Source organism: Diorhabda sublineata, chromosome 8 (genome assembly GCF_026230105.1).
Source record: "Diorhabda sublineata isolate icDioSubl1.1 chromosome 8, icDioSubl1.1, whole genome shotgun sequence".
Lineage (NCBI taxonomy): Eukaryota > Metazoa > Arthropoda > Insecta > Coleoptera > Chrysomelidae > Diorhabda > Diorhabda sublineata.
The window spans coordinates 21,767,269-21,794,078 of record NC_079481.1 but is presented as its reverse complement, the minus strand read 5'-3'; the positions used below and the strand labels follow the sequence as shown (position 1 = coordinate 21,794,078).

Here is a 26,810-nt window from a genome sequence, read left to right as displayed (position 1 = left end):
AATCAGGAGTGCCACAATAATAAATTTGAGAGATATGAATATGTCTCTTCTTTTTTTAACAGTTTTTTACGGATTTCTCGTTTATTTTACTCAAATTTTGGGGTTGATGAACTTTTTGCTTTTGTAAGTCAAAAATTCCATCGTTAACTGGAGAAGATGGCAGTGACTACAAAAGAGAAGGCGGACTTGTTGGATTCAACTCTTGATTCGTGGGAAAACTACTACCCAGCTTGTCTAGAGTTTGTACATCTATGATAGAAATAGAGATAAGGTAAAAACTTCTCAAAGGATTGAACATCAATATGGATAGCTATTGTGAAACATAGATTATTCACAATAACTACCGACCGATTGCTTTAGTTGAGCCATAGCCAAGGGCGTTCAGAAAATCGTTAACCAACAAATATTGATCTTCAGTCTGCTGACATACGGCTTCCGTATTGATAGTCAACCGGGAACCTATGTCACTAATGTATGGACTGAAACAATAGAGGAAAATGGGAAATTTTGACCAATCACATTTGATATATCGACGGCTTTTTACAGGGATTGATATGAGAACCTTCTAAATAAATTAAGATCGTACGTTTTGTCGCCCTCACTTATCAGCTAACTTAGCAGCTTTTTTAAAAACCTATCGATCCAAGCTGCTATCGATGGAAATACCTCAGAAAGGTTTGAGGTGAACGCTGATTGAAAACAATCTAGGATGGAGTGGAAGCAATCTGATAGAGTTTAATGCAGCAGAGACCCATACTTTTACAAAGAAGGCTGGCTATGTAGCTCAGGATTTGCTCCTTTCTGGACATAAAATATTGCCGTCATTACAATTTTGCTTGTTGGGTGCTTAAGTTGGAAGCAAAATGTCCTAGCATAGTCACGAGACAAATTCATTCAAAGCATCTTCACAAAAGCTTGGAGCACTCTTTAAGACCAAAAAGCTATATACCGCGCAACAGCTTCTAATATTCCGCAAGTCTCAAATTCGCCCATCTTTAGAATATTGCTCGCACATTTGGAGCTCGGCTCTCAAGCGTATTCTGAAAATACTCGACTCAAAACAGAAGATAGCAGTTCGACTTATAGGCTATTCAGAGTTGACCAGAAACTTAGACAGCTTAGAACATAGAAGAAAGGTCGACCTGACTCTGTTTTTTACCGATACTTATACAGCAAATTCTCTTCCGAACTGTCTAACATGATCCCAACTCAAGCAGTTTTTGCCAGACCCATTCAACAGGCAGAGCACTACAGCCTACAGATGTTCAAGATTAATATCCGGAGGTATATCCACACGGCAGACAGACATCACTCGAATTACTTAAGTGGGTTTACTCTTTTATGCTCGCTTTTAACTTAGAAAAAAACATGATTACTTGATTACGAGCTTCAAGCAAATTGGAAATCACAGTTGTAGACTTCGTCGGTGGTTCAGGTATCAAAATATCAATAATGCTATTTGGACACCAGGTAATGAAACATGTTAATTTTAAAATATATAATAATGCCAAAATACGAATACAGTATATTTTCATTACTTTGGAAATTGGAATAAATAAAAACAAAATGGATTCTCAAATCTTTATTTTCGTACTTGGTATTCCATCAAAATTTCTTGAATTTCTATCACACTTTTACCTTTTGTATCTGGTAGTATGAAGGCAAAAAGTATGGTATTGAGAAAACACGAAAAGCCGAATATCCACAAAGAATGATGTATCCCAATGTTCTGGATAAGTAATGAAAATGTCGTTGTGTATATTGTTAGCAACAGACCAATAGTTACTGAGATAAATGAGAGAGCAGTTACTCTGAGTTGCGGACAAAATAGTTCGCTCATTGTAGCCATAGGTATCGGGCCAAGTCCAAAAGAATAAAAAACTCTATAAATTACAACGCATATAACTGGTAACCAATGGAAATTATCCGTTAAAGGGTAACCATGATCTTCCAAATAAAAATAAACTCCTATTATTGATACCATAATACCAGCTCCCATTGAAGATACCATCAGCAGAGGTTTCCTACCAGTTTTTTGTATTATTAAAGTGGTGATAGTAAAAATAATCACTTCAATTATACCAACAATTGATGTCATAGTATCGGCAGATACCTTGGAACTTGGTTTATTAAAAGTTGGTGCTAATTGAGGCATTATAACAAAAACACCAGAAAAATACTGTGCATAAAGTGGCAAACTAGCCAAAATTAAACCAATTCGACCCTCTCTCCGTTTGAGAAGTTTTACTAGACCTATACTTTCTGTTAACTTATTATTTCTTGTATCTAGCAAACTTCGTCCAATTTCATTCAAATCTTGTCTTATTTCATTTTCAGTCTTGTTACTTCGTAACATCTTCAAGACTATAATGCACTCTTCTTCTTTCTTATTTAGTAATAAGTACACTGGACTTTCAGGTATAAAAAAGAAACATACAAGACAAGGAATTAGCGGTGCAGCAAGAACTATAGAATAGGTTCTCAAACTGGGAAATAACTTCATTACATTACCATACAATTGACCCAAAGGTGTGAAAACTGACATAAGGCAACCATACTTGATCCTGTTGTGATCTTCACAAATCTCTGTTATGTATACTGGCAGAATTCCCCAAATACCAGAAGATATTGTTTGAATGATGGTATAAAATATTATTATTGAATATATGTGATTGCTGAGAGTCAATCCTATAGAACTGATTAGCATTGCAATACCCAGAACGTGTAAGCTATTTTTTCTACCTATTTCGTCAGCCAAGTTCGAAAGCACGCTACCAACAATTGAAGAGAAGTATAAAGGTATACCACATAATAGAGAGGCTTCCATAGGAGTTATTTCTCTATCAAGAAGGTTGATATTTGCATCATTCGATTTCATTCTGATCATAGCTGTTGAAATCCATACCCAAAATGCTGAACACTCTAGCTGCAGCAATATTCCTAAAAATGTATCGTCTATTTTATAAATCATGGAAAAATAGCGTGAAAATAAATTTTTAAAATGATTTTATAACAAAACAAATAATAAATAAAAATACATATGTATTGTGGAATGAAATGAAATTTTCTTTCATATTTATAGGGAAATACGACTGGATACCTGGTTAATGGTTCGCAATTGGAGAAGATAACGCCATTTAGCATCTACTGGTTTGTACAGAGTCGTTATTGTCTGATTATAGACTTCTAACGATTCTCTATTCTGACGATATCCGTGCAGGTCGGTAGACAGATCACGTTTTCTCCTTGCAACTGCGAGCCACTAGTCTACAAGAATAAGTTCATAAACGGTATGTTTTTCGATAGTAATATAATCAGAATTTTTACTATAAATTACCGTCTTCATCAAAAACTGTAGATTTCATCTGGAAATATATTGGAAAAACCTCGTTTTTTATTATGAAAAGTATCATAATTGATTATAGTTTATTAACGTCACCTCACCCTTTTATCTTTAAGTCCTCTCAACATCGATGTGTCATCTTCAGCTGATATTCCTGTTTTCCATAACCAGATGTTGATCGACAAATTAGCTTTTTTTTTCAAGATTTCACGCCAATAATCCGAAAAAGTCTCAAAATGTCATCCAAGATCTCACTGGATAGATAAATAACATTGTACTAGGTTATTGTTATTTAGTTATCTCACTACTAACGTCAGCTATATCTCAGATAATGGACGTGTTTCAAAGATTTCATGAATTATTCAGAGGTATGCAAGGCTTTTATCAAAATTTGTAGGGCTTTTATTTAATGATAAAAAGCGTTTTTTTTCTACGTTCTTGCAAAAAACAAACATCTACTGAATTCATTAAGAGCAATACTAATTTCATTCTACAATAGCGTTTCGTTATCTTGACAAACATAAACATTCGAATCCACGCTAAATATTTAGTATAATTTTCTGTTATATTGTATTACATTTCGAACAAATACAAGATTTGAAATATTTCTATTATTTTCATTATTTACTATATATCTAAATTACAAAAAAATAGATTATTATTTGAATAATGCAATGCAATCGCAGTTAGAAACAAATTTTGACGATTTGAAGTTTTGATTCGAAGAAATAGATTATAGTGATGAGGAAAATTCGTTGGGATTCCAACGTGATTCAGTGAATTAGTCAAAATCACCAAAATTATCTCTTATTGAATCAAGGAAATAAAATTAAATGGGTTCGAAAGATTGGTGCTCCGATGGAAAAGTTAAGTTAACAGAAAATAATAACTTAAGTTAAATAATCGATGCGTTTTTCTTCGAAATTATGATACTACTTGATACAATAAGATGGAATTCGTAAAACATAAAGCAATAGGAATTTTTTCCAGAAGCATAAAAAATATTGTACATTTATAAGTTGGAAATTTTAAGCGTTGTAAGTGATACATTTGGTATGTCGTAAAGATAAGCTCTAAAATTGAATCATATGTGTCACTATTAGGAGCTGGCAAAGAACGAACTTCCATTATCACAATAAGGTGGAACGTGGATCGAATTTGTTATGGAGACAGACCGATAAATATTTGGCTATCTGTCTGATTGTGCCAGTATTGCTAAACCAGTTTACTATCGTGTAGACTATTCTTTCATAAATTTTGGTCGAATCCGACTCGTAGTTTTGTGTTGAAATATTTTATGAAAATGGAAAAAGAGCAATATCGATCAGTAAGTCGATTTTTTTCTTTTTGGAATGGAAATCGTTTAGCTAAATCGAAGAAAATTTGGATGGCCTATATGGTACTCTTCTTTTCCGATGGCGGCAGTCAAAAATTTGATAAAGGAATTTTAATGTGGTCGTATGTTAATAATCTATGTCTGGGTGTCCTAAAAACGGTTTTCACGGCCACGGAGGATAACGTGACAAAAATACAAGATTATATTGGGAAGAAGCTGATTCAGCTGAACAGCAACCGTTACCATGACATCACTTTAGAGCTGTGTGAGACCCACTTTCAACGTATTTCCCAGATTAGGTAACTATTTTTGTTACCAATTTCAGAAAGGTAATACACACAGAAATTTGAGATGATAAGGAGGTCATCGTTACCATGTAGGTCTTCTTCTACTACTTTACCAAACATAATGGTCTATATTATCATCATAATAAACGTTTTTCTTTATTTATTACCTTAAATTCTCACAGATTTATGTTTGTAATTATGTAGATATCGGAGCGTCTTACAGATATTGGATTAGCTATATTATCGTCGAATGTAGCTGTGCAATCACTTCTCAACAAACTCAATGTTGGCATACAAATGTTTTAGACTCAAGAAACGAACCATGTATGAACACTAAATGCTAATATGTTCAGAAAAGTAACAAATCAAGGGACATAATCAATTCACTAAGAATTAGCTATACTTGCACAACTTGTACATTTACTTTCAATATTAATTATAAAACATTGAATTAAACATTTATTTTTTGCACGAATGTAGAAAAATCGTTGTTTATTGCCCTCAATATTTTTCTAACTTGGCCAAATTCACGTCGTGAAGAGTGAGCAATTACTTTTTGTACTTGTTGCGTATTCATAATCAATCAATATGATTTTTAAGCAATCATTTTAGAGTTTCTCGTCTTTATAAGTAACAATTTCATTGCTCCGTAATTCCAGAAAATCGCTATCTATCATCAATAAAGTATTTTTGTATGTTTGACAAAAGCTTTGTCGGTAGTATTCTTTATCTGCCATTTTTTGACAGAAACTTTATGGAACAGGTACAAAATATAATCAAACATCCCAATTCTGACAGTCCAAAATCTAGTAAGTCTGCATCATCATTACGTTTTCCGGTCATTGAACTGTTTAGCAGTTGCCCTACAGATGTAACATCTCATTGTTGGTTTTTGATCGACTAAATTGATTAAATACCTCTATGTGCGACGGTTTCCTGTATCGAGGCAACGTGTGGCATGGGTTATGCTCGCATTTAGTATATTGAATTATTTAATTTCTATCAACTGAGTGAGGCGAGCGTCATTGTTTCATACTACTGTTCGAGTGGAATTTTGTTTGAGTAAATAGCTGGATAAGCAAATACTGAGACATATTTCTTCCAAACTGCACTATTTTGAAACTGTAATCCAGCAGCTAATTAGAAGGTTGGTGTATTATTAATTCTTTATCTTGTAGTACTGTGTTCCATATCAAGTCACAATGCATTCCTCTCAATCTCCAATTATGAGAATTAAGTATTTCATGATGCAATAACAATAAGAGTTTTTGGAGTTAATATCTAATACAATTATAGAATGTTCAAAGAAAAAATTTTTCTGGCATGTTGAAACATCCCCAGAGAACAACTGATAGTATATCTTCGACATTCATCGAAGTTACTCACAAATAAGGTTATATCCAAGGTGGTAGATGTTCGAGATCCCTGCAATGAATCACAGTTTAATCTCACTCCATTCCATTTCACTCACATCAATTTGATTTTTCTTCGATGTAATCTACTTCATTGTACTAACAAAAACTGATGAAGATGTATACTAATGATAAGATCAAGGAGCTATTCGTAGATGTCGTCTTCATGGTAAGTAGTCTAGTAGTCAAGCAATGAAATGTGAATGGTTTTCTGAAACATCAAAAAGATATTTCACCAATAAAACAAGGTTTGGCATAAGATATAGAGATGATGCATTCGCTTATAGGACAACATTCTGTCCTATCACCCTAAAATAAAAGCAAGTGGAATACAATAATAGAACAATCTGACTCCGAGGTGAATAACATAGCAGCTTTAACACTCTTCAAATAACTTGACGTGAAATTTGATTATAAACTGATCTAGATCTAGATCCAATTGTCACTTCCCAACCGAAACTAACAAAAAAGTCTATGAGAGAAATTCAATAATTTCGATCGGAAATGGTTCTTGAAGAACATGGATGAATTCACAAAATTCACAAAATGCAAGAAATACGGTTAATCCGTACAACAATCACCGTGTTTCGCAGGTTTTTTTAATTTAATCGCGTTGCCCTTCGCTACAAGATGAATTTCGTGTCATCCAAAATCGGCTTTTATGCCAGAAAACATCGATGCTGTGCGTGAGAGCAGATACTACAAGATCGTCATTTGACATACCGTGGGATTAAGGCATACTTGGGCATTAGTTCCATTGGCATATGTACATTTGGCTATTAAAAAGATTTGTTCGCGTTTGATACCGCATAATTTGACAATCGCTCAAAAAAAATCGTGTCGATTGGTGCAAGGAAATGCTGAGAAGTTTAAATGACTTTAAAAGTCATCTATAAGATCATTACAAACCACGAATCATGGATCTATGCATATGATCCCGAAACCAAACAACAATCCACTGTATGAGTCTTCTAAGACGAGCCAAATTCGACAAAAGGTATTCGCGCACAAAACACTTTCAAGTAAATGGTTGCCATTTTAACCTGAATAGGAAAAATGCTTGGACAATAGGTTCAAACGCATGAAAAATTGTATTGACTTAAGTAGTGTTCATCAGTCAAATTTTCACTCTAAGAATAGTTGTCCAATTATAGTATTTCGGAAAATATCAGCCCGAACAGTCACTTTCTTTGTATAATCTTCGAGGATATCCGAAATAATCCAGTAAAGCGATTATATTGATAGTCATTAGTCGAACAAGAATTACAAATCACCAAAGAATAAAGTTAATTATTCATACTTCCAGAAAACATAGTATTTTCTACAAAATGTAATGTAATGCATTTTTATACAGTTAATATTCAATACACAGGAACTCATATTTTACACGTGAGTTGAAATACAGAGAGGATGTGAATTAAATCGGGACTATTTCTTGGAAAGTGCTTTCGTCTGTTTTGCGGTTGTGAGAGACAGCATATTAACTCCCCTATACTACACATGTTTATGTATTAGCTTAATTACGAAAAAGGGAATAAGTAATAAGCAGAGAATACACTCATTAAAGAAGTAAATACTGTTTTGATTTCAATGGGTTTAGAAAAGTTATGGTTCCACAAAATTCAGTCAATCTTGGAAACTTTATCGAAAAATGTTGAAAAATAAGCTTTTTACACCAGTAAAATTTATATAATTCTTAATGTTTGGTGAGTTATACTGCAATATTTACACTTTTGTAGAAGGTTTGTTGGTAAAACCTTTATTTCTGCTCCATCCAAAATACGGAGATAATTTTTTATTTTTTGGTAATAATAATAAATCTTTTTTCACGTTATTACGTAAAGGCCAAAGGAAAGTTCTAATTTAGGTGAATTATTGTCTAATAATCATTTCCAACCAAATATTGTACTTCTCCATTAATCCTTTTACAAATGAAGAGAATTAAGAAATCTATTGTTATGTAAGACGATTTCATTTCATCAAAATATTAATACGTATTTCTTAAACCTAAAACTCGTTTACCGTTCTCACATTTTACGAGCTGCTGAAAAAGTAAGAATACGAGATAATTTTAAAAAGTTAAAGTAGTCTCAAAATCAAAAGTAGTTGAAGTAATTTCTTTTAGAATGAGCCTACAAACTGTTCCATATAAAAACAAATGTGACGTGGCTTTGTATATTTTTGAGTTTCCTATAGGATACAAGAATCCGAATATTGTATATTTTCGAATAGACCCTTATATGAGACCACAATTTAAAATATAGAAAAATTTTCATCAACAAATTTAGACTTTTTAAGGTCTTTTTAACGTTTTCGCCTGTGTACAGTATATAGTGTCATCAATCATATATGATTTTCCCAAATTAATTTTTGGCTTCAAATATCAATTTCTCATCTCATGGAGAAGTAGCTTTCGCTCCTTTACAATGAGTGCATCTGGGATTAGAATATATTTTTATTTAACACACAACAACGCTAATCTCAAGATGTGTAGAATTTCATATGCTTCCAGATAACTTACCTGTGATAACTGCAAATTGTAGAAAAAGTGTATCAGTTTTTTTATCTTCATTTTTTGCCTTCAATCTTGTGGTACTGTATTCATAATTTGTTGGAACATAATTTACTTCTTTCAAGTTAGAATTTTCCATGATGATAACGTGTACTTTTCGACGCACTTCAAATATACAATGTAAATAGTAGTCGATAAGAGTTGAATATAAGGACTAAAACTCCGTTATCAGAATTTCAAACAAATGTAATACTATATAAATAATTTCGAATTAATTAATTTTTTGTGGTTGGATTAATAGTAAGATCGTACGATCAGGTGCGTTCTACTGTTACAATAGTATATTAAAAATAGGTAATATTTCTCGTCAACGATGGATCTGAAATGAATCGTAAGAATAAAGGAAGACGGCTGATCTTGTTTCTTCACTATAACGGACATGTCCTTGTATACAAATGAAATATCATTTTCTTCATGTTAACATGTGTAGTTTCCATGCGAAATATATTGAAATCTGTTTATTTGCGGTGTCTTCATTCTTGTTTTTACTAATAATTGTTCAAAAACTTGAAATCCACTTTCCGAATTCGGAAGCAAAGCATTATTTAAATAATGCACTGTTTTTATAGTATATCGTATAACTGCATGCATACATTGCTGGAATTGCAATTATATTAAACGAGATGGTTTCGAATAGACATAATTCAAATCAAGCGGCTGCTTGTATCTCAAGTTTATATTTTTAACTAAATGCATAAGAGGGTTGTTTTAATATATAATACACAATACATTTGATTGCCATACAAGAAACCATCTTAGCATTTCTAATGCAATACAATGCTAAAAACTGTATGACACGGTCCACAGAGGCTGCAAGTCCAAGCTGGTGCATTTCGTGTCGGTCATAACATATGCGCACTAGGTCAAATGGTCATATTTCGCTTTTTGATTCCAAATAAACTGAAGTAGTGTTTCTGGAGAAGAAATGCTTGGTTTATTTTTAAGTCCAGCGGTGCGGTGCACAGAATGAAAGCGACCATGATGCGATCTACACGTTCATGAATGTAAAAAATACACCCCAAATTTAAAGCTGCTTATAATGAAAACGAACCTTACGCTGGTTCGCTAATTTGATAGCTAATTTTCAGCAATGTGTTTGTTTTTGTAGGTATTCTAGTTATTAAAGAGCATGTGGGATCTAAGTCCTTTGAAGTAATCCCCCCAGTATTAGTAAATAATTAGATAAAACTCAGATTTGATTTATTTGTCTTGAAATTGATTTCCCTGATTTTCGGAACTATTCTAAGCTGAAAGTAGTTTTTCGCACATTTAAACATCTTTAATTTATTAACCAAGCTTTTTGGTTGGTCAGAGAAGGCCGGAGCTTACGATATATTGCCGAAACGCTTGGGGTAGCGAAATCTACTATTCACTATGAATTCCTGCATCTCTGGGAAACTGGTAGCTAAGATAGGAAGGCCGGCAGTGGGCGACCCAGGGCAACAGCGGCGGTAGGCGATCGATTTATTACGCTGTCGGTATTGAAAGACCGACATTGAACCGTTTCTGAGGTTCGGAAAAGACTTGAAGTGGTTCGAAATATACGTGAGAGTGCAGACATAGTACGGTGGAGATTGAGGGAGCATGAAGGCGACCCGTGACAGGTCCCCAAATCCGGGAAAGGCATCGAAGAGAAAGGCGTCTAGATTTGGTATAGACCGCTCAGACGATCGAAAAAGGACCATGGGAGCGATTTGCTCAATGTACCATACATGAATCACGGCCTTTTCAAAGTAGATCAGTTATGGTTTGGGATGGAATTAATTTCCACGCCCGGACTGAACTGATTTTTGTGAATAATGGTACTTTGACTGCTCGGAGATACACCGAGGAAGTCCTTCTAGAGGCTAAGATCCTATTTGCTCCATTTATTGAAGAGCAATTCATTTTAATGCAGGATAATGCTCGACCACAAACCGCCAGAATTGTTATCGAATATTTGGATCAAGTGGGAATCACAGTTCTGGCCCGGCCTGCGTCCTACGTCCTCATAATCCCATAGTGTATTTCCTCCTCCATATGACTTAAAACAGCTCAAAATTGCTCTTTGAGTAGAATTGGATGCTATACCTGTGGAGTACGTGTAGAATTTAATTTCTTCGATGCTTGATAGGGTTGGATACCCGCTATTAGAATTACATAAATGCCTACTAAAAATGAAGAATGATTTTTTAAAAATTTGTTAATTTATCATTTTTTCTTTATTTTGTATTTTTTAGTAAATTATCAATAAAAATCATTAACTTTTGAAGATTTTCTTTGAATAACTTATAAATTAACGAATTTTTACCATAAATTGAGAATATAAATATATTTAACAAAATTATAAGACCAAATCTAAGTGTCCGGTTTTTTCGCTGTTGAGTTTCTACTTACTTTACTGTAAGAAATGTGTAGAGAAATTTATTCAAAGCAACATTTGACATGGCGTTGGTGGGTGATAGTGATAGTGGGTGATCTCAATTTGAATAGAAATATCTGGAGTTACTTTACTATATTTTAAAATGAGCGAAATAGAATCAGACGAATTATTTAAATGTAGACGTATGAAATTATATGATCAAACTTTAAACTAATTTAGAAGAGATTTAAGAAAACATTCAATAAGAAAACCTTATTACCCTCCAGTTAGTTTCAGGGTATGTGCAACTACAAACTACACTAGAAAAGTGAGATTACGTTGTTGATGTCCAGCGACGATGAGCGCGTAAAAATTTGTTGAATGCGTACAAGCGCTATCATTGTGTACGTTTTCACAGTTTCTTAACAAGTTATCCTTCGTGTCTCGTACTTCGAGATTACTTTTATGTTAATAACCACTAGTTCAGAGCTAAAAATAAAGAACAAGCGCCTCTAGGTTACTACGGCACTTTCTTATAGTTGTTTACTCATTCGTTTCTTTTGTGTCAGACCAACCACACGTCTGTGCATAGAGTAAACATTTTTAATTATTATTTTTATAATAGATTGTAAGTAATGGGTGGTAAGAAGATCATTCGAGCGAAAGGACGTCTAAAAGAAAATTAGAGGACAGGATGGAAGAAATCGGAACGGGTTTTGCTGTGATAAAAGAAGCCATTCTAACACGAGAGGCTCCATTGTCGGTGACGCCTGATACAGACACACCAATTATTGAAGGTAAATTGAAGTGTATTATGGCCATAGTTAAACGTTAGCACGAAATATTGATGTTTTTTCTTTATGCAATAAATATGCCTTCATGCCTGTGAGACGAGTGATAATATTCAAACTAGAATATATATACATGTTTTTATGAGTGATTTGCTTTGCCCATGAGGTTTGTTTATAACAAATTAAACAAATGAAATGCGATTGGCTTTGAAATTGATTTGTTTCAATTTGTCTGCAGAGACCAATGAGCAGGAGCAGGATCCTGCGGCAAATCAACATGTTGATTCGGAGATAATCCAGATTATAGATCAGGAAACTGAGATTCAAAAAAATGCATCTACAGCAGTAGGTGATCCTTCTACGGGAAATGTAGATTGTGCTACACCGGCTGTAGACAAGACTCCATGGAAACTAGATGCGGATGCTCTTCGTATCTTTGATAAAGATCCAGCACAAAAAGAGCCTGAGCTGATTTTGCACTCTCGTGTCGCTATGCGTAGGAAAAATATTTGTCAGAGAGCCTTAAAAAAGAAGTGAAGGATTCCCTCATGGAAAAATAAGCTTTCGTTCGACCCACCGATTCTAAATGATGAGGTGGCGGTAAATCTGAAAAAATCGGCTCTTAAAAGAGACATATTTTGAAGCAACACAGAAATTGGCACGATCTGCTTTGGCAGCGTTGACTCCGGCAATCGAGTCTTTGGCACCACTGAGTGATACAGAAAGTGTGAAAAGATTAGAGTAGATCTGGGATGCTGCTAAGTTGCTTATTGAAATTCACAGATATCAAAGAATGGCACGCAAGGCTTGCATCTTGCCTACTTTATTTAAGCAATGGGCAACTGCATTTGAAAAACGAGCAACAGATAGTTACTTGTTTGGAGAGAAGCTGGTGAATAAAATGGAAAAGATTAAGGCTATTGGGAAGATTGGCCAGGAGATGAGGTCAGCTGCAGCTAAGAAAACTTTTATATCCTTTAAACGCGAAGGGCTCGTCGAATCAAAAGAAGTCAGTGACACAGGCGGGTGGCAGAACATCAGTCATGAAAAAACCACTGATTTCCAGATTTCTACCGAAACAATAAACAAGTCGAGTTAATATCGGCAACAAAATCAGCAATCTCAGAACCGCAAGCCCAATAGGACGTCGAAATTATTTTTGCGGGATGCCTTAAACATTTTATAAAGGTTTGCGAATCGATCAATGAGGACAAGTTTATCTGTGAAAGGGTATAAAATATCTTTTGAATCAACCTCCACTGTCCAGAAATTGGTCGGAGCAGAAATAGACTACTTTCTATTGGAGCTATTGTGAAAGCTGAGGAAGTTGTTACAGATAATTTTCCTTCTTCATTTCCTAAATCTGATGGCCAGCAGATATTTATTCTGAATTTAAAAAAGTTAAATAACTTTATTATTGCAGAACAATTTAAACTCGAGGATCTCTTATCAGATTGCAGCCTTTTAGAGCAAGGAATTTTTATGGGTATAATTGATTCATGTGCGGAGTCCACATTGCAAGTTTTTGATATTCTTGTATAATGAAAAAATCTACGGGTTCGTGTGCTTACTTTTTAGTCTGTGTACGTGTCCATTGACATTTACGACATTATTAAAAACTGTTATAAATTAAGTTTCAACGGTTGGCTCTCAGTTATGTATTTGAATGATTTTATGTGCTTGTGTCAGTCGATTGGAGAATGCAGTGAAAATTTAACTAGAGCTATTATCTTGATGGAGAGGTTATGATTTATTGTAAGTTATGAAAAGTCAAAATTTGTGCCCTAAAGGAAATGTAAATATTTGGGGTTTCTTTTGGATACGGTTACTATGAAGGTTGAGTTTCAGAAAGAAAAAAAAAAGATTGCGGTACGAAACTAGATTGAGATCCTTAAGAAAAAGGGGTGTTTGAAGATCCGTGATTTTTTGAAAGTTGATGGATCGTTAGTAGCTTATCATTCAGCACTTAAATACAGCTTGTTACATGGCATTAAATAAAAATGAGGGTTGTTTTGCTATCATGTATAAGTTTACCATACGAGACTGGGATTGGTGGCTGCAAGCCCTATCAAATGCAGCTCGGAAGATTAGAAAAAATCGGTATGAGAGAACTATCTATTTGGATGCTCCTTTGTTTGGATGGGGTGCTTTTTGCAATGGCGAAAATGCCAATGGAGTGTGGGACCAACATAAAAGGAGTTTTCATATAAATTATTTAGAGCGTAAGTCGGCTTCTCTAGCCTTGAAATGTTTTGCAGCTGATCTAAGAGATCTAGATATCTTACTCATGGTGGACAACGTTGGCCTACATGAATAGAATGGTAGGCGTTCGGTTTTCTGGTCTTCATGAGTTGGCATGTGAGCTATGGAATTGGTGCAAAGTCTGTTGATCATGGGTCCACCCTACTTATACTCCTTTAGAGAAAACTGATCCGTATGCTGTCTTAGTACACTAAAGTCTTCTAGAGCGGCAATTTCATTAATATCAGCAGAGGATGTCACAAATAATCAACTGATAAGTCGATTCATCAAATGATCTTCAAAGATAAGGCACATCTTACCCAAATACGAGTCCACATATGATGTGGATCCAGTTTTACATAAGTTGGCGACGTGATTTCCTTTCGAGATGTTATCTTTAAAAAATTAACGAAAAAATTATTGTTGTTATCAGACTTTGGTACCGCCCATCGCTCTCAAATGTTTTCGTTAGTTAAAAGTTCCAATACCATTCCCTCAAAAAGAAAAATTGAAGTACGTATTTCGCATATAATTAAAACTTCTTGGCCGGGGGTTCCCCAACCAGTATTGAAGATAGATCCCTTTTTTATGTGATGAACCTGAGCTGTGTATTGCACAAACTTTAAGCCAGTACCTAGTGATGACAGAAATCCGTCGAGGAAACATTAATTGTTTAACAACCCGCATAAAGCAGTTAAAACTGAAACAATCAGTCGTTGTATCAGATCGACGTTGGTCACTTTAGGAGTGGATAAGATATTCACTGCGCATTCTACGCGGCATTCTTCGACATCGATAGCATGTGCAAGAGGTGAGAGCATAACGAAAATTAGAGAAGTGCCTGGCTGGTCTCCAAACTCAAGAGATTTCGAGGATTTTTATTATCAGCCAATAATTATTGAAAATAATTCATTCGCAGAGTCTGTTTTATCACGCAGTATATTAAGTTATTATTTTCATGAAAAATTTGTTTGTTAATAGTTACAATTAATTCATTCTCCATTTTCTTTTGTATTAGTATTTAAATAACTAAATACTTATATACAGAGAATTCTTGCCCTAAACAGTTACCTTCCTAAATTCGAATTGCGAGACACGAAAGATAATTGGAAGATCTTGCGAGCCGGCGAAGTTTGATCCAAGTGTCTCGCACGAGAATTTCCCAATAAATAAATTTTGTCCAGTCATTACGTCGAAAAAATCGGCAAATGAACCGAGAAAGTCAAATTTTGGATATTACGTGGAGGGGGGGGGCTAGAAAAGCTTAATTTCAAACTGTTAACCAAAGTAACCTTGTGTGTTTTCGGCCATCTTGAAAAAAATTCAATTTTTTCATCATAACTCGGTTCCCAGTTTGGGTACAAAAATTTTTATGCAATACTTTTTTGTTGCTCTTTGAACGATCTACAATTGAGTTTTAAACATTTTTCCGTACCGATCATAGTTATCGAGATATAGATGAAAGAAAACCATAATTTTTTTTTTCTTCTGAAAGATATCGAAAAATGTCCAGTATGAAACTTGTAGAGCGTGTTCAAACCTACAAATTCATTTTTTAATTTTTTATTTTCCACAAGAATTACGACCTCTATGGCGGCACAAAATCGACCCCAGCGCGCCCGACGCTGCAATGTGACAGGTATAAGACCCTTTTCTCGGGTTCTTGCCGGAACATCTGCTCCTTTTCTTGATGAAGCTAGTCTCCATCACAAGAACCAGACCAGAAGAACAACTGCAGGTCATTTTCATTTTAATTTTAAAAATCGATGTTTATTTTGTGGAGAAATATTCTGAAACAAATAAAGATTGCCAGTGCATTGACGGAAAAAATTCATTCCGAGGTAGAAATATCAGTGAATGAAAAAGTTATGGGATACCTGTCTGGGCGTGACGATGAATTTGCTACTTCAATCATCGAGCGTATTCATGGTATACTTGATCTTGTCACGGTAGGAGCTCGCTACCATCGAACTTTTATTTCTCATGTATAAAATGCACAATAAGAAAGGACGACCTACAAGGAACAAAGTAGACGCGGCAATGGAGGCAATTTACTCCTTTCTAAAAGAAAATTCCGATGAACTTCAATTTTCTATTAGCGAGTTGATGAACCAAATAAATGTAGATTTGGTTTCTGACATCAGAACGGTTATAAAACATTTTCAAGAGAAGTATAGAGATGACATTCCCATAATCGAAAAACAAGGACGTGATTGCGTGGTGTGCTTTCGAAATACCGGTTTCAAAATACTCTCGGAGAAATGGTACGAAGAAAAAAAGATTTACGATGAAAACAATTACCTCCCATCATATGAGTTCATTGAAGATGTTGAAGCCGCTGTTCCTGAATCCGGGACCATCAAAAAGACAAAAAACATGTGAAAAAAATTACCACCTGTAATTATTATTTTTTTCTACATAAAAATTATTTGATTAATAAATATCATGTGATTGATTTATAATTTGGCTGGTTTATTAATTTATTTTGTATAGCAATAATTCCCTGAATAACCATTCATTCATTTTGACGTGTGGATACAACCGTGCGAGCGGCTAAATCAAAACCGGGCAGTCTTACTGACTTTGCGGTGCCCTAGAGGTCGTAATTTTTCTTGAAAATAAAAAAACGAATTTGTAGGTCTGCACCCGCTCCAAAAGCTTTATATTGGACATTGTTCGATATCTCTCACGATAAAAAAGTAACTAGCGAAACGATTTTTTTTGTTATGAATTACGCAACTTTTCCTTAGATGCAATTTCACTAAAAAAATCCTGTCCTATCCTGTTTACCCTTGAAATGGGATGGAAAATAACAGAAGCAGCTCCAAAGAATACTGTATCAAATCACGACTATTTTTGGCAGCAGTTCGTTTTTTTGTCAGAAAAGGGGCTACGTTGGTACTGAAAGCAGTGATATTCCAAATTGGTAGATATTCTTGGAAGTCTGGTTGTTCAATATGAATAATTGGAGTTGTGAGGCTTATAAAGTTTATACTGTCAAAACTATAAAGAACGTTACCGACAAATTATTGAGGGAAAAGTATAACTAACAGCGAAAACAATATTATTTTCAACCTATTTTATATAAAAGCTGTCCACCCATTACTTTTATCATTGAGGTTGTATTGGGATTATTTTAAGCTCTTTGGATATCGAGCAAAGAGATAATCGCAATTTTCTCGACTTCTGTCGACTTCAAGATCAGCGCGATTAGACCATACAACGCTGAATCTGTAGATTTGATTGGTAAGTATATTTTCAGTTGCTTAAAACTTCTACCGTCTTGAAAGTAATTTACCTATCCAGAAGTCTTCCTAATATTTCAGACAGAAAAGAAGATACTGTTATTGGGCTATGTTGAGTTGAGTCACACTCTTGCCATAGTTCTGATGATCTACTATGACAAACAAGCTTAAACGATCTCACACCAATGTCGTAGTGAAACTCTAATTCCAACAGCAATAGCATGAGATACGAGATACAATTTCCAGGAAATGTATTTATAGTTGATCCAATCCTGCTTGTTGTAGTCACCAATGGTTAACTTTCAAACCAGAATGCTTGACCTATTCCATTCGGTCTCTATACGCATCTAGGACTGTTGAGACTGGCAAGAAGACAATTATTAGTTCTATACTGAACACACTGTTTACACACTCATAATTACACTATATCGTCTTCAGAGACTGAAAATAAACTGGTTCACCTTCAGTCTCTGAAAGACCATAAACTTGGTTATCGATGCGCGCGTCAGACAGTGTAATTGTGAGTGTTGGTGTAATGGTGGTGTAAACAGTGTGTTCAGTATGAATATCACCAACGGTTCTAGCTCACTTATTATTTCTGCTAGATATTTCCAGATGTAGTATGATCGTTATGAATTTCATCCCCAAAACCTAACACTTTCATGGTTTTCACTTCTCATGGCAAGGACAAAAACAATTTGTATATTTGCCAACTGTTTCTCCATTGTGTAAAATGTATATTAGGGTCCCTGCTAGATTTTATATTAAATGGTAATGGTAATTTATATTGTTTTTTTCGAATTCCAATGTTTCAAATGTTAACCGAAGATCCTTTCTTGATATAATCAAAGGCGAAATCCATATTAACAGATGCCTGGGCATGACATTATAAGGAATTGAAGAATTGATATATCGTATGTATAGCTGGTGCTCAACTGATTTTAGCTTTATACTAACATCTAACTAACCTGCGTAAACAGAACAATGATTTTCGGTGATTTTCGATATACTAGATGCTGTTGCAATGGTTTTTGTTTTCGTTGATATTTTGTATCCTGACCACAGTCTTTTCCACTAAAATATTCCGTATAGAGATTTAGAATTAAAGCGTAAGGGTAGTTTTGATAGTTCCCATAATTCCGAGCAGTGCAAGTCCATAGACAATATATTGTACTATATTTTTTTTATGCGGTCCACCAAACGGCTGATAATTATATAAGTCGTGAGATTATATAGGCGATATGGATCCATCTAGCCAAAACAGGTTTCAGGCTCTACTTAGACTAACTGTGCTAGTCTAAAAAGTGTCATCTGCTTTTTGGGCCTGCTTATCAATGTGGTTTCTTCACGGGAGCTTATCTAGTTTCGCATTTCATTATAAAAACTTTATTCTATCATGAAGTTATCTTTACAGCCGATTAGCAATACAGATAATGAAAATGTCATTCGCCAGTCCCTTCAAAGATTGAATTTTTTATTTATAGTATGCTGATGACAGTTTGAGTATGGAGGTTGTCTGAGAACTTTCTGACCAAATAGGTATTGGCTTTTCACCCCAAATAATAAATATCTATCCTGTTATTGAACGTTTAAGGAGAGAAAACAGGAAAGAGTCGGTGAGTGGTCAACTAATTTGAAGTGCAATTCGTAAATTTTAGCCATGACTTTCCCCAAAGTGTAAGAAGGTGTGTTTTCCTTCGAATCAGTCACTTTTCATAATTTCTTCTTTCACCTTATCAAACAATGTTTTGTAATACACTAATGTTTCACATTTTTCAAGAAAGTTGCTGAACACAATCCAAAAAAGGCCATTATCACTTTACAGGCCGATGAAACCGTCTTTGCCTTTTTCTGAGTACGTTTGCCTCTTGCAATCCACTGTCTTGACAGCTTTTTTATTTCACATATGTAGTGGCGTAAAAAATAACTCATTCTTCTTAAACCACGTCAATAAAACCTAAAAAATGTTCTTTGTACAAAGTGAACAAATGTGACATGATGATATTTTCGAGTTTCGTACTCTCATCGTCAGCCAAGCAGATATGGCCACGTTTGAATTTAGTTATCCAGAATTTTACAGTACAAACCTCAATTAATTTGGGTAGGCATATTGCTTCTCAAAAACAAGTATTTCATTACAGCTCGATATTTAGTTTCATAGATTTCATATAAATTTCCATAGTCACTTTTACGATTTTAAATTAGAAAATAATTGTCCAGAATGGATAAAATTTTAGAGTAATTCTCAAGGTTTGTGTGAATATATTCAACTGCTTCTAAATACTAACATCTTCAGGTTGAGGTCTAAAGCTAGACATCATTAGTATAATCATGGTCTTACATAGAGGTCTTGAAACCGAGACCAATTTCTACAGAGAGCGTGGTTCTCATATTGTCCGCGTTTAAGTGTCTGAAATTGCAATGGCGCCGCTCTGATGTCTAGCGATGGATTGGAAATTTAAAGTTGCACTGCGAACCCTAACGGTCACCAAGTGAACTATCCAATACGGCTGCCACAAGGCTTCGCGTAGCATTGTTTACATACGTTTTGCTCTATATTAAAGACGTTACTAATTAACTATGTAACAGATGTATTGTTGCTGATTAATTGTGTTCAAAAGTTGTCTACAAAATTATAAACAGTAATAGCATCAAAAGGTCATCTCACATATTTGATTCTGGGTTCACACTAACAAGTTGCGATATATAATAACAATATTGTTATTATTATCATTTTTTTATACAAAACCCTCTTAGGTGAAATGTTCGCTTTAATATTATTTCCAGGACGATTGCTTAAAAATACATGAAATAATTTTGTAAAAATTATTTTTTTAACGACTAACAACAATAATTTATAGTTTGTCTACCAGTGTTTACCAAGAGTAATTTCACTATCATATTTGATGAAATTTTGTCTTAATTCTAATAATATATTCTAAGGAAAAGGAGGTATCTGTCTACTTTGATACAACAGAAAGTCCTTCATACAATTCCATCACAGGTTGTTTATAAATCGACCATAAACATTTTGTATCAGTTGAAATTTTGTATTTATCATAGCAATCATTATATGTATTAGTTTCACGTACCTATTACAATACAACAATGTGCTTACAGCAGTGACTCCTGCCAGCTTGGCAGGTGCAATCCATTTTATTAATGGATACTTGTTTATAAATTCCACTACTGTTAATATTACTCTTAATCGTCTTAATTTTCCTGTAATAGTATGCGGCTCGGAAGCCAATCCAATAGTGCGTAAACACAATGAAAATGAGTCGAATCTGATGACAGAACATGTTCAGGATCTCTACCGCAAACAAAGCTATTAAAGTATCGTTTATGTTGTTCCTTTTTGAAGCAATTTGTAATAGTTACTTTATGAGAGCAGTTAAAGTAATAAAAATTAAGTTTTATAACAAAAAGTTTTTTAACTATCAACAAAATTTCAATACATTTAAGTCACTTCTCTTTTTCTATCTCTAAATTCTGGAGAGAAAATCTAACTAAGTTTGTCATTATGTTTTTGCGAATATAATACTCAAACTTAGTTAAATTTAACAAGTATTTAGCTGTGATGACTATATTAGTCATAGTTATTTTATGTTGAATATTTTGGTAAAATGTATCCAGTATTTTTTTAAGTTCAATTATATTTTGAAATGACGGAGTTACATCAGTATAATTACACAATGTATTCAAAGACAGTAACAACATTTTTATCACTTTTAATAAATACTAATCAAATATAATTATTGAAATCAAGGCTAATCGTATGGACGTCGGAGCCTTACAGCAGCCATATTTGTTTTGATACAGCAGCACCCCTTTGCGAGTTGTGAACGTTTTCTTTGACAATAAAGTCCCTGTATTGTAAAGTCTGGAAACGAGCGGTCGTTTACTCGGTTGATTGGTCTCGATCTAAGAAATTAATGGTGACTACAATAAAAGAAGCGCGTTCAATCACAATGTTTAAGTCCATAAGGCCATATTCCATTTTCTTCCATGATTGGTATTATTATTGCAACCGGGATAAATGTAAGTTGTTTAAAACAATTTCACATGTATTTTAACAAACGTAAATATCCGATTTCGATTTTTGTATGTCCGAAACTTTTCGGAATATATCCAAATACAACGCAAGCAAATGCAAGTCCGGTCTGGTTTATATTGATTCCCGAGACCAAATGACCGACGCCGTACTCAATTGCGGTCGCGAATAATTCTTGGAAGGAGATGATAGAGAATGACACAGAGCTCTCTCTCTCCGTCTCTCTTACATATGGGTATCAATACTTTCCAATACAGATGAGAGTAGGATGGGGACAAAAATTTTGACATGAAGCATGCAACCTAAAATCGGCGAGTACAATATACTATCACCTGTATATCAATTAATTTATTTCTTGTTTTTCATATTCATCATAATTCATTTGTAGTTGGAGATTCAATTTTTTCACTGAAATATGAAGTTGTTTCAAGTATACAAATAGTAGTAAGCTGAAGAGCTCATGTAAAAATACATCTTTCTAAACGTTTTTGCTTTTAGGTCTCTTCTGTTTTAAAATTAGTTTTCTTTAATAATTATTTAAAAGCAAGCTAAAATGACGTTTCGCCTTTTCTTTAAGCTTTTATCAAAATGAATTGAAGAAATATATCTTTCTAGACACATGTGAGAAGAACTAACATCATTGTTGGAAAAGAAAGCATTTGAGCGATTCGACTCCAAATGCGAACCAGTAAACATAGAACATTTTTATATTGATCTGAAATGATGAAATGTATAAATAATTTTCAGAACGAAGATATTGAAAAAAAAATTAGTTGAAAACTTGATAGCACCCCTCTTTTGTAAACCTAAAACAGTAAGAAAAAGAGACAAATATTGCTTAAATACTTTCATAGAATATTCAACTCATTCATCACAGAGAGAAATGTACCAATATTAAGAGTATTTTCTACATTTTAATCACCTAGCCCATTAATTGTATCAACACAATTAGATTTTATGGCGAGCAAATTCCAGAAAATGAATTTGAATAAATGTATTAGAAAGTTTCTACCGTGAAACTAAAAAATAAATGAAGATTTTGAAAACAGAAAATATTGTTCTGTAGCGTTTTTAGACGGCCTTTGATAAGATTTGGCATGATGGCATTCCATTTAAAATCAGAAAATCTTTACCTATTAACCACTACAAAATCCTCCATTCCTACCTCCATGATCGCTATTTCTTTGTTAACTATCTTGATGAACAAATAAATACCACTTTACAAAATGAACGTCGGAACTCCTCAAGGCAGTGTCCTGGGATCATTGGTTTACCTGATCTACAAGGCGTATCTATCAACTAACAATGATGTATTAGCAGCTACATTTGCAGATGACACCACCATATTAGCATCACACCAAGATCCTATATTTCCAACAAATACATTACAGCTCCATCTCAACAAGACAGAAAATTGGCTGAAGAAATGGTGCATTAAAGCAAACGAATCTAAATCAGTCCAGGTAACCTTTACCAACTGCAAAGGCAAATGTCAAGAAGTCACTGTAAACAGTCAAGCCCTACCACAACGTGATGTCAAATATCTTGGCATGCACCTGAACAAGCGATTAACCTGGAGAAAACACATATTTACCAAACGCAATTAATTGGGTTTGAAGCTGAAGGATTCGTACCGGCTGATAAGTTGGAAATTTCAATTATCTTTAAAAACAAAGTGTTGATCTACAAAGCAATTCTCAAGCCCATACGGACCTACGGAGTCCCATTGTGGGGATCAGTAGCCAACTACAATATTGAAATTCTGAAGCGATTCCAATTGAAGGTCCTACGAATTACCGAAGATGCTCCTTGGTTTGTGCAAAACTTATAGTTTATAGTTATAAAAATACGTCAAGCCTCCATCCAAACAGACTGGCATCTAATGTAATGGTGCAACCAACAGTTCAGCGTAGACTAAAAAATCATATTCCTTATGATCAAATTAGTAGGTTTTAACGAGTGTTAAGGTGCGTATCCATTGAACAAACAAAACATTAGTGTGTACTCAATAGCCAAACCTAATTGATCTAGGTATTCATTATAGCTGTAGAGAAAGTAATCAGTGGATTTCTTTCGGTCATGTGTCAAAGTACAATTCACATACACATACAAATACGAAATTTGTATACAAAACACGATCTCTGACATCAGGGGCAAAAATTTGAGCATTCATAATATTTACATCATAAACTAATTTTACATAACAACTAGTTTTATTCATAACAATTCATCACTCATAGAAATTATAATAAGTATTATTATTAGATTGACATCCATCTCTCGATCACTACGCCAACACTGCGGCAACAGAGTGAGATAACTAAGGGCCTGTCAAATGAATACCCTCATTTCAATAGCTGTACGTAAAACCTTGACTATAATGAAGTTTAACACTTGTCCGTAATTCACCATATACTTCGCTAGGCTCGTTTTGCATTAGCCAATTGTTAGTCGGCTCACGTAGCTTGTAACGTACTTAAAAATAATAGTTTTTGCTCGGTAGAATTCAATTTCAAGAAAGACACAGATTTTTATAGATTTATTTTTCACAATTCTACAATATAATTGTATATGAAGTTATCAAAAAGTTCGTAAAATTGAACAAACGTCTCTTATATTGAAAATTTTCATTCTAAAATGAAATTCACCATATACAGAGGTCGGCGTAAGTCAGGCGCGCTCTCAAAAAATCGGTGTGAGTCCCGCAATGCTGATAAGTTTGGCAACGCTGTCAAAAAAGATTAAAGCGAAGCCACGTCCGTGTTTCAGACAGTTGAGTCTGTGTCATAACACGATCTCGTCGAGTAAACCGCGTTTTAAAAATTGAATTACCAATACAAATTCACGCTCCAAGAAATAGTTTTTTTTTTTTTTCGTCATATCTGCATACGAACGCGGATTACGAAACAATTTGTTCGACAGTGTAGAAAATGAACCAGAAATTCGTCAAAACTAGCTCGGCTGTCAACGCGTCTCGTTCTGAACGACGGTATCTGTAACAACTAACGAAAATATGGAAACAATGGCACTAGTGCTAGTTGAGCAGCCCAACCATTGTGTAGTACGACTTTCGGAAGAACTTCAAATATCCAATCGTTCTGTAACGCGAATGCTGAAACGCATACCTTATCGAGTTTACCGTCTGCGTCTCCTCCATGATTTCGATCGCAAATTGAAATTTTGCGAGTGCTACCTCGGATGCAGTCAGGATGATCCGCAGTTTTAGGATTCAATTCTATGGTGAAATGAAGCAACCTTCAAGCTGAACGGTACAATCAATCGGCATAACTGCGTATACTAGAATGATCAGAATCCTCAAGACTTCATTAAAGAAGAAGTAAACTTGCCTGGTGTGTGTGGACTGGTCTAATGGGTCCGTACTTTTTTGAAGGTCACGTCACGGCGCAAAGTTATCTATAAATGCTCCAATATTTACGTGGGCAAATGGACAACGAGCCAACACTCGCGAACATCCGTCATTTCATGCAGAATGGAACTTCGCCGCACTACGCGTTATGTGTATCTTGCTGTTCATTTTGGTAAATGGTTAGGAAGACGAAGAATCGTTGAGTGGCTCGCACGGTCATGGGACCTTTCTGTAATTCATTTCAATAACTTAATTTTGATGCTGCATTTTTTTCTTAACGCAAATTTGTTGCCATACTTATGCTGAGCTCTGTACGATAATATTTATTAACAACATTTCAGTACAGTATAACAATTTACAATTTTATCCTAAACAAAAGTTGATTTGTCTAGAAATAATATATAATCATTAATTATAATGTTTCAATAAATTTTGTATTTCCAAAATACTTCTTCCTTTTGTTTCAGGTAAAAATAAGTATATTAATAAACCTCCTGTGAAGCTAGCAAATCCAAATATACCCATACACCAATGGACTCCAATCATTTCAGCCGCCAACGGATATGAAGCTGAGTAAATGGTATATAGAACGCCACTTACAGCCATAATAAAAGCAAATGCACTGGTTCTCAATTCAGAAACAAATAATTCGCCAATAATCACCAAAGGTAATGTACCGACTCCTATAGAATAAGAAACGATATAAACTAAAACTCCTACAAGTGGTACCCACTTGAACTGAAGGATGAAAAGTGATTTTATTGAGTTTAAATAGAAAAATATACTCAGAACTGAAATAGCAGATCCCATTCCAAGAGATGATGCGATTAGTAACTTTCTTCTACCATATTTTTCAACGACAAAAGAAGTGAAACCAAAACTTACTGTTTTAATCAATGCCACAATGATTGCTATTGTTTCACCGGATAAATTAGAACCAGATTGATTGAAAATTGGAGCCAGCAATGACATTATTATGGGCACACCGCAAAAAATTTGTACAAGTGATGGTAAGGAGCCTAAAATGAGTCCTAGCCTACATTCTTTTGTACTAAAAAGTCGAACCAAACTAGCTTCTTTCATTTTATCATCTAATATTAAAGTTTTCGAGATTTCATTGAAATCGGAGATTAATTCTTCTTCTGTTTTATTATTACGCAGTTGTTTCAATGATTTCATACAACGCTGATTTTCTCCTTTTGTTAACAAATACACTGGACTTTCAGGTGCTAAGAGAAATAATGAGAATGGTATTAACGGAATCGCTGTCAGAAGCGTGAAAATGGTATAACTAATCATTGGACCGATTATGAAGGAAGCTAGTTCTCCAATCGGTACAAAGAATGTAAAGAGACATCCAAATTTACCCCTATTGTGATTTTCACAAATCTCTGTTAAATATATAGGGGCAAGATTGTAATATGCACAAAGGAAAATTCCAATAAACGTATGAAAAAGAATCATGACAGTGATATTTTTACTAAATGCTAGACCTATTATAGATAAAAATAAACCAATACAAAAACACATCATACTTTTCTTTCTTCCAAATATGTCGCCTATTTTTGGTAATATGCTTGTTCCAATAATTGATAGAATTCCTGGTACGGCAAAACAGAGAGATACTTCAAATGTCGTTATTGGTCGGGCTAGTGGATTCACACTTGTGTCATTTGATTGCAACTTGACCATGACGGGTGATAACCACCCCGTACAAGCTCCTATTGTGAATGAAGGTATAACTCCTGCAAAAAGTAAGGCAAAAAGTAAGAAAATTAATAGTAAAAGTAAGTAAAATTCCTCACTTCTAGGAACAATTTA

General features: G+C 34.4%; 2 protein-coding genes across 3 annotated transcripts in view; both read right to left on the bottom strand.

Annotated features, from left to right (window-relative positions):
- Nucleotides 1–1,567: 1,567 nt before the first annotated feature.
- LOC130447485 (facilitated trehalose transporter Tret1-like) lies at nucleotides 1,568–9,117 on the bottom strand. Its single transcript, XM_056784323.1, has 2 exons — nucleotides 8,900–9,117; nucleotides 1,568–2,940 (listed from the first exon to the last, which is right to left on the bottom strand). The coding sequence occupies exons 1-2, from the start codon at nucleotides 9,027–9,029 to the stop codon at nucleotides 1,583–1,585; spliced, it is 1,488 nt and encodes a 495-aa protein (XP_056640301.1). The 5' UTR covers nucleotides 9,030–9,117; the 3' UTR covers nucleotides 1,568–1,582.
- Nucleotides 9,118–24,146: 15,029 nt separating this feature from the next.
- LOC130447507 (facilitated trehalose transporter Tret1-like) overlaps nucleotides 24,147–26,810 on the bottom strand; it is a 31,262-nt gene continuing 28,598 nt past the window's right edge. For both annotated transcript variants that reach the window (XM_056784366.1, XM_056784365.1), the window contains exon 2: nucleotides 24,147–26,734. In XM_056784366.1, the coding sequence (XP_056640344.1) occupies nucleotides 25,398–26,681 (1,284 nt within the window). In that variant the 5' untranslated portion in view covers nucleotides 26,682–26,734 and the 3' untranslated portion in view covers nucleotides 24,147–25,397. The remainder of the gene's footprint in view (nucleotides 26,735–26,810) is intronic.